This window comes from Prionailurus viverrinus, chromosome D1 (genome assembly GCF_022837055.1).
Source record: "Prionailurus viverrinus isolate Anna chromosome D1, UM_Priviv_1.0, whole genome shotgun sequence".
In the NCBI taxonomy this organism is placed as follows: Eukaryota; Metazoa; Chordata; class Mammalia; order Carnivora; family Felidae; genus Prionailurus; species Prionailurus viverrinus.
This window is the reverse complement of record NC_062570.1, coordinates 26377253-26392974: the sequence shown is the minus strand read 5'-3', so window position 1 is coordinate 26392974 and position 15722 is coordinate 26377253. Positions and strand designations below refer to the sequence as shown.

Sequence of the window (15722 nt, the reverse complement as noted above, 5' to 3'; positions counted from 1 at the left end):
CCGGCCAAATTTGGCTCGCCTTTGGCCTAGCGGTCTAGAGAAACACAGTAATCATGTACGTTACTACCCTGAGACTGCGTGGCTAATCTTGCGTGAAGTCTGTGCATGTTCACCACACCTTTATCTTTGCAAAGCATTAAATTGGTACTCCTTAATCTATCACTCTTCCCCAACACATGGGGGAGTAGGTCTGCTTTATCAATAGCAGAAACTGAGGCAGTGAAGGGCCCAAGAAAGGTTTTCTGGCAGGATTTCCACTTTGAACTCTGCTCCCACACGGCCTCTTTATATCAAGTACGTGCGATTTCCTGCCTGGCACTGCATGCATACTGTATTATCATGTAATAATAATGATCGTTTTGTGACCCAGGATGATGAAATTCTTTAAAGCATCCTTACTATATATAATAATTAGGCAACATGAGTGGCTGGGCGGGCCACTGCCCGATCAGAAGCCATCAATGGCTGTCAGTGATGAGGAACGCCTCTGGTAATAAGCACGTACTCACAGGGCAATTTCCAAAATGAAATATTCCATTCTCATTTTTAAATCTGTCTTCCTGCTGGGGACAATACATGCTGAGCAGGCATCTAAGGAACCATGCTTCAGTCTTCAGTAGTATAACCCATTTCCTGACCCTCGACTCTTCCTTTCTCCACTTGCCAACGTTCCTTCTCATCCCCAACCCATTTCTGCCTATGCCCCTACTACTGTGATAGACATATGTACACACTGCTTTTCTGAGTTCATGGCTTTACCAGAAAATTCTCAACAAGCTGCCAAAAATCTCTATCTCCAACTGAGTCCTATTTCAACATTGGTTCTGAGGAATTTAGGGAACCAGTTGAGTCTTCTCTATGCCAATCACTACCTCTCCATGGTGGCCTTAATGACATATCAACTCATTCTATTTCACCTGCTTCCACTTGGCCCCCAACCCACCACTGAAACTGAATGATGTCATTAGACACTGTTTGTAGGAATCATCATGATAAATGGGTGGAGAGAGGTACCACCCTGTTCACTGGGGCTTCCTTCATACCATGGAAGGCGAGAACTCCTCATCAAGAGAATTTTTCTCACACTATGGAGGGGATTCACTGATTAAAGTATTTCATTAGCAGTTACTTATCTCCTAAGATACCAGTGGCTAGCTGAGAAACACAATTCCAGGAGAAGTCCATGTAAAGCCCTTGTCCACACAATCCCATCCACACAACAGTCACCATTACCATTCAGAATGCAATCTTCAACTAGCCCCTCTACCAATTTAAAAGCTGTAGAACAGGGGCTTTATTTGGAACTCCCTGTGAATCACAGACCAATATACTAGGACAATGACTGTCTCCCAACCTACCTTTTCCCACATCACCTCAAAAAAGGTCACAACTGAATTATTTTTCTCTCTCAGTACTCTGAAATAAGAGAAGAATATTCATATTCTCTTGTACAAGACTATCCCTAACTGTACTCTTCAAAGAACAAAAGTATTTAAACTTGAGAAATTCTGCCACTTTTCTAAAACAGTTCTTGAGATACACAGCTGTATGATGAAACGTTTCCTACAGGTAATTAATCCTGAGCAACTCTTGTAAAAAATGACATAACAAAGCACAGTTTGTGACGATGTCATGTTGACCTGTTTGTGCCACTCATTTAGGAATTTACAAAATTCTGAATTTATATCATAAAACAGAAAGGTGAGGGAATCAAACATGTCTATTCATAAAGACCTGAACTTGGCTCCCAGACCACCCAGGATGCAAGAGGCCTCAAAAGGCAGTTAGTGAAATGACATAATTCACAAGAATGCCCTAGAGTGAAGTGGTTTTTTTAAGGATATTTCGTTTTTCGTGAGTTTAATTCATCAAGGATAGTGATCTTTCTCTAAAGGACTGTGCTTCAGACAACCAAGACATGGTTATGATTATAAGATTATTGTTTTTAATCGAAGCTATCAATTATTGAGCACTTACGCTCCAGGAACTATGCTAAAAGCTTTATATGCATTATCTCATTTAACCTACATGACTAACCCTATTAGGCAGTTAATATTATCTTTCCATTATAGATGAAGAAATTGAGAGTCAGAGAGTTTAAATAACTTGCCTAAGGTCAAACAGTGCCATCTGACTCAAAATCCATCCACAAGGATCATTCCATTAAACCAGCTTCCTATATTTGAGTCATAGGGTACAAATTCTATCAATCTCACCTTTAAGCTGGTATCTACACTACAATGGCTCCCAAACTTGACTTTTCACTAAAATCATTACAATCTCTTTTTGAAAACAGAGTTTCCCAGAACCTACCCCAGCCCAATTAGATATAATGTGAAAAAAATTAGTCTCTTATTCTTTTTAAAGTGATGCCAAACCAATAGCCAGATTTTTTTCCCCACTAAACTTAATAGTGAATATTTCATGAAAAATATTCCAAGTCTTAACTCACAAGGCAGTCGACTGGCATTTAGTGGTTAAGCATACATATTCTTTCTCTCTGGGTCACAAGAATGAATGAATAGGAATTCCACCTTTGAGCCCCACAGAAAAGCTTTATTCAAAGAATCATAGCTCATGGAAACACCTTAAGGAAAGAAGCCTTGGGAATGTCATACTGAGAAGGACACTAGTATCCAGGGGCAAGGAGATGTGTTCAGAATCACACAGCCAGAAGGCAGTAGGTCCACAATCTTACTCCAAAGACCTTATGGCTTCTTAGAATTTGTCTAGAATCATCCAGAGACCCAAATAATTTCAGGAAAGGAAAGACTGGAGGGCACACACTAAGTGATTGGCAATATGTGTAAAGGAGTTACCACGTTCAAAGTAAACTCCTTCACATTCATTGGGCCTTGCTTTATATAAAGTACAGACTTTCTATGGACTCCATGGAAAGGGACAAATGTGACTTCTAATTTACGCATTTTCATATGATTATATACAGTACGGAGCTTTGTACTGAAAGAAACAGACCTGAGTTCCAATCTCAACTCTGCCACTTACTCATGTGACCTTGTTACTATCTATTTCTTAGTGTCCCTGTGTCTCATCTTTCTCACTGGAAAAGCAGTGATCACAACTATTACAGAGAGGGTCTCCCTTTAAGGTAAATGCCTCAATGCAGGAATGTGTCTGCCACGCGGTTACCATTTATAATTATTTCTATTTTAACTTTGCAGTTACCTGACAAGTGAAACACTCTGCTTATGCAGCTAATTGTTCTAACTTCCAAGGCTCAATGTCCCAGTTTGAAAAAAAACAAAACCGGAGCTCCCACAGAATGCTCCTCTATGCTGTACTCTAAACTGAGGATTGAAAACATGCTTCCAGAACACACAGCTGTCTAACGTGCTAAGAGCAATAATGAGTTGCCATGATATCCAGGGATAACACAATTAACAACATCCTCCAAAACAATGTCCTCTGGGGCGACTTACCAATTATTTCAGTAAAATAATTAGAAAAGGAAGAAAAGGAAGCTGGATTGGAACTGGGAGGATTCCTACCTCTCTCTCTCAGTGAAACTTGCTGAGAAGTAACCGTAAATATTCTAAATCCTTGCCTGTCTTTTCCCAAGGAGTTCCAAACAGAAGATCCAAGGTGGACCTGTTGGATTTGTTGCCAACAAACAGACTTCCACGGGTGGCAAGAACAGGTCCTTCTGCATTTTATCCTACTTAGAGCATCCTGCGGCAGCTCTCTGGAACTTTTTCTTGATAATGTTTTCTCCTTTCACTGCCTCCAGCCCAGCTGGTCCATTTTATGAGGAGTAAGATTTCACTGAAAAGATCCAGAAGGTTGACTGAGTAAGACACTGTGAAAATTTCAGCCGTCTGATCTACTCTGGCCACTGCAAGTGCCTACACGGGTTAAGATAAATTGCAGAACTTGTTCCTGCAACTCGTGGAAGTCTGTTCACGGACAACAAAACTGACAGATCCACTGTCCCTTCAGTCATGTCCAATTTGGCCACAATCCTCTATATGTGGTCATTAATTCCTGCTGCTGACCGTGGCTGCACTGCTGAGCACCAAAGAAAGCCCTGTGGCACTGTCTATAGATCGTCCGGGTGGGATGTGGGCCCTACAGTACTTAGATTTCTTTGCTTCTCTGTATGTACAGTTGACTCTTGGACAAGAAAGAGTTTGCAGTGTGCCTGAAAATCACCATCTAACTTCTGATTCTCCCCAAAACTTAATTACTAATAGCCTTACCCACAACCTAAGCAGTTAACACATATCTTACATGTTATGTGTATTATGTACTGTATTCCTACAATCAAGGAAGCTGGGGGAAGGAAAATGTTATTAAGAAGATCATAAGAAAAAATACATCCACAGGGCTGTACTGTATTTATATATAAAAAAAATCCATGTGCAAGCGGACCTGTGCAGTTCAAACCCGTGTTGTTCAAGAGTCAGCTGTACTGAGGCAGAGAGGGGTGGTCTAAGAAGGGGAAACGCGTTGGCCAACTCCTGTTTGGGCCGCACTGAAGAATATTTTCCCTTTGAGGGATGCAGAGAGATAAAGCCCCCAAAGGCCACATTTTTGTCAAATATCTTAACAGCAGTATTTCTAAATTGGAACTATTTTGCAGAGAAAAGAAAAAAGGTCTTGGATGTTAAGACAGGCTGAGCAAAGCACCTGCCACCACAGTTGTCACTGTAGAGTAATATGGTCTAGGTTAACTTCTCCAAACCACAGGATGGCCATTTATTATTCCTAACACACAGCTATCTATGTGATTTCCATGGTAACAGTTCTCATCCCTTCTTAACAAGCCTTGATAACACATATCAAAGTTTTAAAATCAAATCATGGGTCCAGGGTGCTTGGGTGGTTCAGTTGGCTGGGCGTCCAGCTCTTGATTTCGGCTCAGGTCATGATCTCATGGTGCATGGGTTCGAGCCTCACATTGGGCTCTGTCCTGACAGTGCAGGGTCTGCTTAGGATTCTCTGTCTCCCCTCTTTATCTGCCCCTCCCCATGTTCACTTGCTCTCTCTCTCTGTCCAAATAAATAAATAAACTTTAAAAAATAAAACTAAAAAATAAAATCACAGCTCCAAAATATAAGGAGCACTTGGTCATTTCATATGGCAATACCAACATCATTCTTCCCTCTAATAAGCTACATTTTAACTTAGATTCTTTGGTATTCACAGCTATCCCCAGACAATTTTTTTAAAGTTAAATTGTCACTAGCAATGGACAAACCTTGCTCAAAAGCCAAGGGTGGTATATCATATCAGCAAATACATACAAATGCAAGATGCAAAAAAAAAAAAAGTTATTGTGATTTTAAACATCACTAAGAAGAGAAAAAAAAAAACCTAATGACTCTTGCTTGCATGATTATGGATGTATATTTAAAACAAACACTTCTTGGAGCAATCACCTCCTAGTCCGAGTGCCCAGCTCAGAGAGCGCTTACTCATATGCCAAAGTATTACTTGGGGAAACGACAGCTATCCTGGTGATAATAGTGCCCCCATCCAGCCAGGGGAGGTTAAGTGAGATCCAAAAGCCAATTACAGAAGCTACAGTGGTTGTTTTAGTGAGAGTTGTACACATGTATCTAATTATAAAGTGTTTTTATTTCCCCACTGTGAGATTGCGTACAACAAGGCTGCTTTTAAAAGCTTCCCCTGTTTCAGGGCAGAAAAGCTATTAAGAAAGCCATCAAAAGGTCCACAAGATTAAGAGTTTCATGGACATCTAGGGTCTCCCATACTATCATTTTTCAATGTTTATATTACGAAAAATTTCAAACACACAGAAAAGAATAATGTAATGAACATCTGTATACCCACGACCAAGCTTTGTTAAATCTCGATGTTTGGCCATATTTTACATTAGGCCTTTTCTTTTCCTTAATAAACTATGACATAGGACAATAAAAACCTGTGGGTCGCCTTCCTAATCCCATACCTTTGCCTTCCTCAACAATATGTATCAGTCTGCATGTTTTCAAGCAGCATATAAATGGTATCAGGCTGTAGGTATCAATCTACAATTTGTTTTTTTCTCAACACTGTATTTCTAAAACATCCATATTCATACAAATAGATCTGGTCCATTCATTTTCATTGTATAGAATTTCACTGCTTAAAGGGAGCACATGTACTTTTATCCTTTTTCCTTCTGAAGGGCAGTTTGATTTAGATTTGTCACTATCACAAACAACACAAAAATGACCAGTCTTAAACAGGTGTCCCTCTGCACACATACAAGGCATCAGCCCAGAGGGGGAGCGGGGGCTGGAAGGTACATGTGTATCTGTAGCTTTACGGGTATTGCTACACTGCTCTCCAAAAGAATCATAGCGAAAAAACATTCCCACCACCACCAGTGTATGAGAATGTCTATCGCTGTCATCGATCAATAGAGTCAGATTCTTTGATTTCCACCTATCTGATGGGTATGAAATGGTATCTCATTTTAATGTGTGTTCTCCTGATTAACAGTGAGGCAGAACATCCTTTCATCTTTACCATCTGGATACTCATTTCTATGAACGGCGAATTTTTCTACCTGCCCTTTTTCTCATTGCTTTGTAAGAGATCTTTCTATGTCCTGTGACTTTGGGAAAATTACTTCTCGGCTTTCCATTGGTAAAGTGGCAATAGTAACACCTACCTCTTAGAGATGATCTGAAGCTGATCATAGAGCACTCAGTCCCATGCTTATTACACGTTAGGCACTCAAAAAAAACCAGTCACTCTTTCTATGACTGTTATGAATGTGAATAAGAAGGTTCAGTGTATCTCTAACATATCTCAAGTTTATAACTGCCTTTGGGATAAATAAAGCAGGATTCAGGAAGAGGAGTCTGGGCAACTCTCTGTGCCCAAGGTATTTCCCCACCACAGAAGAGATAAAACGAGAACTCTGTTCTTTGTAAGTTACCATGAGTTAAATGTACAAAGTCGCTTCCTATAGATATTGCTTAAACTAAACATCTACCTTGAACTTCCTTCAGTCTACAAGCAGCTGTGCTCCGGTCTGTGAAATGACCATAATCCTGAATTTCAACAAAGGTTATGTTACAGAATGAAAAGAACTCTGAGGAGAGGGAAGTGGGTGGTAGAGGCTGGCAGGTTCATCAGTATCAGGAACTCGCCGGGTATTCCTGGGGTGGAAATACAGCCACGACTTCATGAGACTGCACCAAGCCCAAGACCATTCCATTTTCCCACACTTCATAAGCGATCCTTGAATAAGAAAAGCCAAAGGACCATCATCATATCACGGATCGCACCTAAGGGTTTTTGTTGTTATTTTTTTTTTTTTTAATAGTGACACTGACATCACCGAGGTGGCAGGCAATCCTTTTCAATGCACATTGTGAAAATGTTTATCTATCCCCAATATCGAGAGGAACATGCTGCTAAGGACGTGTTGGTAAGCTAGAAGGATGCAGTAAAAAGGAATCACGTAAGCCTGTCTGCTTGAACTCTTAATGTATTTAGTTTCATGGTGAGATCCTCCCAGATTGGCTTCTATTCAGTCGTATCTTGACCTTTCCTTGGAGAAAGGCCATGTTCATCTTTATGAACTCTGCCAGTGGAGTCAGAAAGCATATATAGCTGTTCTCCAGGCCTATCAAGTAGTCCTGACATCAGCTTCAGCTGGTGACTGGCAGGGTCCCTTTTCAGATGTACTTGCACATCATCTAACGTTCAGAATTATCTCCCTCCGTATTCAGTTTCAACTGGCACTAAAGAAACCAGAGACTTTCTTTTGCAACTAAAGTGAGGCCCTCTACCCCCACCCCGCCCTCGCCCCCCCCCCCCATCTCCTCCAGGGCAGTCATGTGTAAGAGTCAACTCTAGCCCAAACATAATTAGACCATCTTCTGATACCTATCTAGGAGCACTGCTTTCTTCCTTAAACGTATGCCAAGTTTCCACTTTCGAGAAGTTAAATTGCCATATAAAAATGCCCTGGTGATGATGAGTAATTAGACACTGTAATGGAAAATTAACTGTGTTTTTATTTAGAGCATTCATTTTCACAAGACTTTTTTTTTTCTAACTGCTATTAAGCTGCAATAAACATAAATTAAATCCTGAGAGTATGCAAAGGTTTTCTGGTTAAAAACAAACAAACAAACAAACAAACAAACAAACAAAAACTTCTCATTCTGGAACCGTTTGTTTTGTTAATATCACCAAGTTTATACAAGGTTCTGAATTGAACCCCATTATTAATACATTCTGATGTCAATTTTAATCCCGTCAACTGTGCTGTAGAGGAAGAAATAACCACTCCAATCTCACAGGCAGCTAACGCAGAGACAGGCACCAGAGAGGCAGCCGAGAAGGGCTTGTCACATGCGTCAAGGGCCTTCACCCGAATAGCCACAGTCCCTCTCTTTTTCCCACTTTGTCATGCTGCTTCCGAGGGAAGTGGGCCACTTACAGGCGTGGTTCCTGACAGTTCGGAACACCCGTAGGCTCTGGGCAGCCCTCGGTGAAGAGGCTGATCCAGCTGTGAACGTGGGGTTCATCTCTGGTGCCACACTGAAAGCACCAGCTCCATGAGCTGTGGTGTAAACCAGCATTCCCCAAAGAACGATGTCAAAGGAGGCTTAAATCTGTACATCTCAACCCAATCCCTACAGCCCCTCTGTTCCAATCCTCTGGTCCCACATTCCACTGAAAAGTTCATCAGCGGGTTCGGCCACAGGCCCTGGGTTAACTTCAATTTGGAGCTGGATTCACGCAGCCCGCACGCTGGCGGGGCAGGTTCTGGGACACCCACCAAAGTTCACAGGATTAGTACAGATGAGGGAGACTCAGATCGCATGGCCTACCTAAGCTTTTCATCTCTGTTCCTCCCAGACTGCACAACAACATGCAAATGACACCTAAAAATGTTTTTGGCTTAACATTTTTTCAGTCTCCCCTCAGTGAATGCTGAATGCTGGGCAGGGCCCAGACTCCGGGTGGCTCGTTTTAAGGGGTCCGGCATGTATGGAAGCAAAATCAACTTTAGCCATTTACTATCCATGCACCGACAGGTATCTCAGAAGCCCCATGAGTTCTGCTGGGGGGTGGGGGGGAGGTCATGCTGAAGGACAGGGGCTTCGTGCAAAGCTGAATGGAGAAGCGTCAGGAGTTCTAGGGAAACCCGCTCTTTTACTTTTTCCCTACTCCTTCCCTTTTCTTTTTTTTTTTTTTTTCATTTTAATCTCTCCTTACAATTTAAACAAGCTTTTATAATCCTTACTGCTTTCCTATAGATTCTTGGGATACATACATTCAAGCTAACAATCTTTTCACTTAGATTCCCTAGGTAGGTTAAATAAAACTAGCAACTTTATGCAGTCCACGCTTGTATCCAAATGCAGTTTTAATCGAGAGAGGTACAACCAACAAGAACTTGAGCAGACTGGTTTCATTAAGGAGTTACCGTCTACACCATTTCATTTTGGTTGTATTTCATGGGATTAATATGATAGTTCGGTTGGTGATAACACCCTTTAGGTGGAGTTCAAAGACAAAATTCTACATGGTAAGCAAAAATATTAAATTGTCATAATGTTCCCCTATCCCAATTCCAAACTGCCCATCATATGTTCTTGAGAAGAACAAAGGGCTCAGTAGTGAGTCTACAGGTAGTTTAGAGGAATGTTTAAAGTACCCCAACTGTGAGTCAAGATTTACAATAAACTTAAACACAAGGACTCAGTAACAGTGCCATCACCAAGCAAGTATAAATAGCTGTAGAATGAAATTATTAAATTAAATGATACAAAAGACTGTAGACATTTGGAGAGGCATTTTAACATGTGAACTATACATTCTCCCATGGGTTATTAGGAAAATCAGAACCGGAGAAGAAGCTGCTAATAAACTCTATTCATTAGTTCAAATTGACTCCGAAGGGTCCCCTGAGCCTCCCTGTTTAACAAAGGAGTTACAAAATTTAAGGAGTAAATGAGACAACAGCTGAGGATCCCAGAAGAGTGCAGCTCCAAATATATTCTGACCCTGGATGAGTCCTATATCCTGTGCACCCCTCATTTTATTTACCCTTAGAATGGGAACAGGAGAAGCAGTTATAAGTAATTGCTAATAAAAGCCTATTTGCCTCTGGCAGAAATGCAAATGCTTGGTGATAATGATCATTCTCCCAAACCCCAGTTTACATTTTTCCATTAACATTTCAGTCCTCAATGCTCAGGTTCCCAAGATCCTGTGGGTTTTGGTCTTAGACTAACAGACCAAGCTGAGATTTGGGGAATCACGGGAGCCAACTCCACAAAGCAATAGCTGGCTGTCCAACTCCCAAAGAAGTCATTACACATGTCCCCACCTCATTTCATTTTTCACTGGGATGACACCCAATCTTTGTGATCAAAATGAACCCAAGGACACCACCCGAAAGAACTTGTTTCTCTTGGACCCACCAAAGGATAAAATGTTCTCAATGCCATCTCAAGATAAACACCCTTCCCCAAATGCCCCTTTTAATTGGCTGGTTGACTGTCCCTTGGGTGTGAGTACACGGATTTATCCCGGGTGTGTAACCAAATTGGAAAAGTCTTCTCGATTTCTGAGTCCCCTAACGAGAAGGGCAGCAGTGCCCAGTGTGGACTGAAAGTGTCTAAGCACTGATGTGACCCCAGAACTTCACAAAAAAAAACTATATTCTAACTGGGGAGATTAGATTAGATTCTAACTGTGACCTCTGCGATCCCTTCCAGCTCTGTAACCGCAACAGTCAGCTTGACACGACTAGCCACCGAAGGTCACTGGGAAATCCAACAGAACCATTCCACCGGAGAAGGAGAAAGGAATTAGCCTATAGGTTTTGGTGGATTATTTAAAAAAGCCCTGTGCTGGTCACAGGCTGAAAATGTCCCAAATATCTACAATTCACCTTTCCCCCAAAATGTGCATGTGCAAGTCTAGGGCAATTCTAGGTTATAAGTATAAGTAATTATAATAAAACCCTAAGTAATTAGCACAGTAGGTTGGTTTCTCGGCATCCCCATGAAAACCCGTAGGATAAATTGTATCCTTGTTTTTGTGAAGCAGGCTATTCATCGTTTCCAAACAATCCTCAAATTTAGAAACCGCCTGTTTCTAAAGGTCAAACTGAAAGAGAGAGCCTTCAAAAACGACTCTGCCAGTATCTTTGCAATGGATTCCAGCCTGAGGAACCAGATTTCTCCAAGCTACTCTTCCCCCCAAGAAACGTTAATCACAACCAAAAAGGTGAAATAATGTACTCAAGAGTTAATAGTATTTATGACATCCTCAACTGCACCTCAGTTTTGGTTTTTAATCTGTCAATGTTCTAACACGTATGAGAGAATGTTAACGGATTTCTAAACGGCAGTATATTCCCATTCTAATTGGGGATTGCTGTTACCAGATTTAAACAAAACAAAACAAAACAAACAAAACACGTTACACACTAAATAAATTCCAAACATATTTCACCCCTCATAGATGGTCTGAATAACAAACTTTTTTTTTTTTTTCAAATGGAGGCTCTCTTTGGGCTTAGTTGGTTTTTTCTTTTTTTTTAAATTTTATTTTAAATTTAATGACAAATGTTCCTTTAGCTTGGCCTCAAAGGATAGGATTCCCGTCCTCCCTGCCTATTTTGTGATGTAGAACATCTCTTGGGAAACTTCAGTAAATTTAGAGACAGCCTCCTAAGCCTAAAATTACTGCATTTGTAATAAGAAAGGGCCTGTTAAAACAAACAACAATTTTTTTGGAGGTGAGTATTCCATCAAGGTTAGAGTGTCTAATAATAAATGACTGTCAGGTGATGATCTGCCTGATGAAAAATGTTTCCATTTCTCAGTTTACTTGAATACATGTTCCTCTGCCTGAGGAGATTCAGTACCATAAATTGGCATCTGGATTACTAAATCTAAACAACAAGGACTACTTAATTATGTAGAGGCTTTTTAAATGCTGTGGCTTTTGTTCCACCCCAATTTTATATACTTATTGTGCAGGGTGGTAACTTTTTTTATTCTTCATTATTTTACCAGGCAAGGTTCACTTCTGGTAGTTATTTAAATCTTAAGAACAGCAAACCAAACGATGAGAAAGTTCAGTAATTTTAATTCCAATTTGTGCCTTTCACTTGATTTGAACTTTTTATACATCAGTTCTATGAAAAGTGCTAAATAATTATCTTTATCCAGCAAATGTATATTTACATATATAGTTGTATGATGAATGCCAGCAACTTATTGCCAGTTTTTTAATTAATAAAAAAAGATTAAGTTTATCCAGTCTAAGATTTTTGATCTTGAACATAACTGTTAAAAACAACAAAAATTCTTTGAAAGTGTGGTATTTGCAAAACCCTTGAGAAGTCACTAATGGGATTCCCATGATCTAATACACGTAAGGCTTTAACTGTAATTGTAAACCCACTAAAGGCTTATGATCCGAAAGTATGGACTATTGTAGCCAGTTTTTATGGGCTTAATTCCACTGGCAAATCCCAGTTTCTATATTTTAAATCTCAACGAGAGCAAAATCATGACCTTTTCAAAAGAACAATCTAAAGAAAGTAAACACTGAAATGACAGGGCAAGAAAATCATTACCAACAACCACCCTTTCATACGAACCATCAATGAACTTCAAAAGCACAAGGCTAAGCAAAACTTTCAGCTCGTGATATATGTACAATTCACCCTTAACAGTCTCAAAACTACATATGAATCAACTTACTTCCTTCCGACTGATTTCCCATACAAGGTTTAGTGAAATACAGAACTTACTCAGCCCGTATTAATGACTGGACCTCTGTTTTCTGAGCAATTTATTCTTTTTTTTTTAATTTTTTATTTTTTTTAGCATGTTATTACTATGATCCAATTCTGTGACTGCTAAAAGCCAGGAAAACTGCCTTCAGGACAACACACAGCAGAAAGTCGCTAAAAATTGTGCCGGCCCTGCGTCACACCTAGGTGTTCAGATTTGTTCTGTTTTGTCCTAGGGTCCTGCAGGAGGGCAATGTCTTAGCAGGGTGCATTGAAATTTGTGATTAAATCTTATTTTTCCTCAAAGGTGTCTGAGTTATTATAGCACATGATAATTTATGCTCATTACAAGATTCAGCCTACCTCCCCTATCCAACATATATGTAGTCTATTCATTCGAGGGTTTGCACATGGCAGACACATAAATGTAAAAATATACACATCAAGGATATCTACCTCGTTCCTAAAGTGTCTTAGTTGTTTCTTGTCTCATATACTTCTTGGTTCTTAAAAATCGGGATTTCAAGTCTTGTGATGGCCTATCAGGCCTAATCCCACCTTACAGATAAAATTTATTTTACGAAGGTATAACTGAATATAGTATTCATCTTAGAACCAAATACATGTAGGAACAACTTGGTTTTGAAATAACTTTGCTGTATGTATTTGGGACAATCCAAGAAACCAAGGATTCCAAGAACTATGTACTAGAAGCTTCAGGCCTGAAAGTTTAAAAAAAAAAAAAGTCTTTTAAAAACACTGCCAGCAATAATAATAATAATAATTAAATAAAAACACTGCTAGCTCTTTGCTTTACTTTTTCAATATAACTAAATTATTTCATGGCACCCATGCCACAAACATAAACTCAAAGTTCCTTTTCGTTGGGAAATACTAAATTTTTACCTTCAGTTGAAACCACAGCTGATAACTTGTTTTCTTTATAAAAGTTGCTTCAACTTTTTTTTTTTTTCTATGCCTGCTTTTCGATAGCCTAAATCCTTTGAATGCCAGAGTGCACTTTGAAACTTGGGAGCTTCTCTTAATGCACTCAAAGCTTCAAAAATGCCTTTGGACTTACTTTCCACACAAACCTACGACTTTTTCAATGTATTTATTAAATGTTATCTTTCCTATTGGCCTGAGTTAGCTCTTGTGGATAGAGGAAACCAGACGTGAAGAATGTTTTTATTGTTATGCCTGTTGTTTTCTTAGTCACTTAAAACAAAAAGAGGTGACCTCCTCAGCTTGCGTGCACCACAACGCGACGTCTTCAAGAACTACCGCCACAGAGGGAGATCCTTTTAAGTGAAGTTCAAGGATTTCTGGATCTTGTGGAGAACCTCAGGATACTGATTAACTTGTAAAACTCCCAGGGGAGACAAGAGGAGATTGGACAAGTTAACTCGAGGGGAGCCGCAACACCACGTCCTGAAACAACGATTCAGGCGTTGAACCGGGTCAAGTGTTTGAACTTTCCGGCCGAAAACCACAGCGGCGCTGGGAAGGGGGTAGCTTTTCTCCCGCGAGCAGGATCGCCCGCGCTGCGGTAGCGGCCGCTCCTAGGGGTCCGCTACCTCCACTCCACTTCCAAGCTCGCGATCGACACCTTGCCTGGCCCTTCCCAGGTCGCGGACGCCTGTGCGATGCCTGCCGCTGCCTAGTCTAGCCCTCCACCCCGGGCCCGCGCACAACACAAGAATCCCCGCGACCCTTCCTTTCGCCCTCCCGCGGGAGATCGGAGGCGGGAAACCTCCCGACAACGGCGCGAAAGCTACCGCACCCCACTAACCACCACCACCCCCGCTCTGCGGCGGCGCGTCTTACCGGTACAGGAATGCAGGGGCTTGGGTCGCACGACCAGCGACGGGCATACGGAGTAGAGGGAAAGTTTCTCAAAGTAGTCGCAGGTCTCCTTGGAAAGGATCTCGTCGATCATGAAAGTCTTGTAGCGCCGCCTGGCTGCTTTGAGTTGGCCGGGCGAGCTCAGCCTCAGCTCCGCGTGGCAGTGCATGGTGAGCCGGGGAGAGCGCCGGCCGGCCGGGGCCGCGGGGGCTGGCGCGCCGGCGGGGACCTCAGCCCGGCTCCTCCGCCGCCGGGAGGCGGCGGGCTCGGGAGGCGCGCGGAGGGGAGCGGGCACCGGGCGCGCCGGCCGCGCGTCTAGATCAGCATCTTCGCCGAGCCTTTTTGGGACAGCGCAGCTGTCAATCAGCGCGCGCTTCCTGCGGGGCCTGGTGCTGAGCCGCGCCGAGGGCCGTCCGCCGAGGGGCGTCGGCGCCCACCCCACCCAGTCCGCGCGTGCGAGCCGGCCGCGGACCTGCACGCCTCGAGCCCGCCTCTCTCGCTCGCCTCCTCCCGCCTCGCGGCGTCTCGCGCTCCTCTGCCAGCCTCTCTATTTTAAGACACTCGCTTTGGCTCTCCACCCCGCCCCCCTCCTGGGACGAGCTCCAGGTGTGTGTGCCGAGGGTGCGCGCGCGGGTGTGCGCGCCGTGCGGGGAGCGCGCGCCGCCCCCGCCCGCGGGCCCGGCCTCGGCCGCTCCTCCGGGACGCGACCCCGCGCGCCTCCTTGGAGGTCCGGTACTCTCCACCGGCCACCCGGGGCGGGGGGCGGGCAGGCGCGCCTAGTTCTCCCGCTAGGAAGAAGTCGAGTCCTTGCTGAGGCTCCTGAGGCTGCGGGCCCCAGGGCCGGCGCCCCGACGACCGCGGGTCCTTATACCCCGTTTCCCAAGGACCCTCGGCGCTCCCTCGAGTTCCCTCCACGCGCTTGCCCCCAGCGGAGCCGCAAACCTGACCGCCCCCCACGAGATCCCAAACCGTAAATGACCCTTGCCCTGACCGTTATCCCAATAATGAATTGTAAAAATAAAAAGTAATCCCCCAAAGGCGTGCGTTCTTTTTTTTTTTTTTTTTTTTTTTTTTTAAGTTTTAGCAAAACGTTTTAAACCGTTTTCGCCGCCGGAAGAGCCAGCGCAGC

At 42.7% G+C, this 15722-nt stretch overlaps 1 protein-coding gene across 1 annotated transcript in view; it reads right to left on the bottom strand.

Annotated features, from left to right (window-relative positions):
* The window catches only part of BARX2 (BARX homeobox 2), a 76713-nt gene extending 61575 nt beyond the window's left edge, over window positions 1-15138 (bottom strand). The window contains exon 1 of the mRNA XM_047824298.1: window positions 14576-15138. Coding sequence (XP_047680254.1) covers window positions 14576-14762 — 187 coding nt within the window. The 5' untranslated portion in view covers window positions 14763-15138. The remainder of the gene's footprint in view (window positions 1-14575) is intronic.
* Between the last annotated feature and the right edge of the window lie 584 nt (window positions 15139-15722).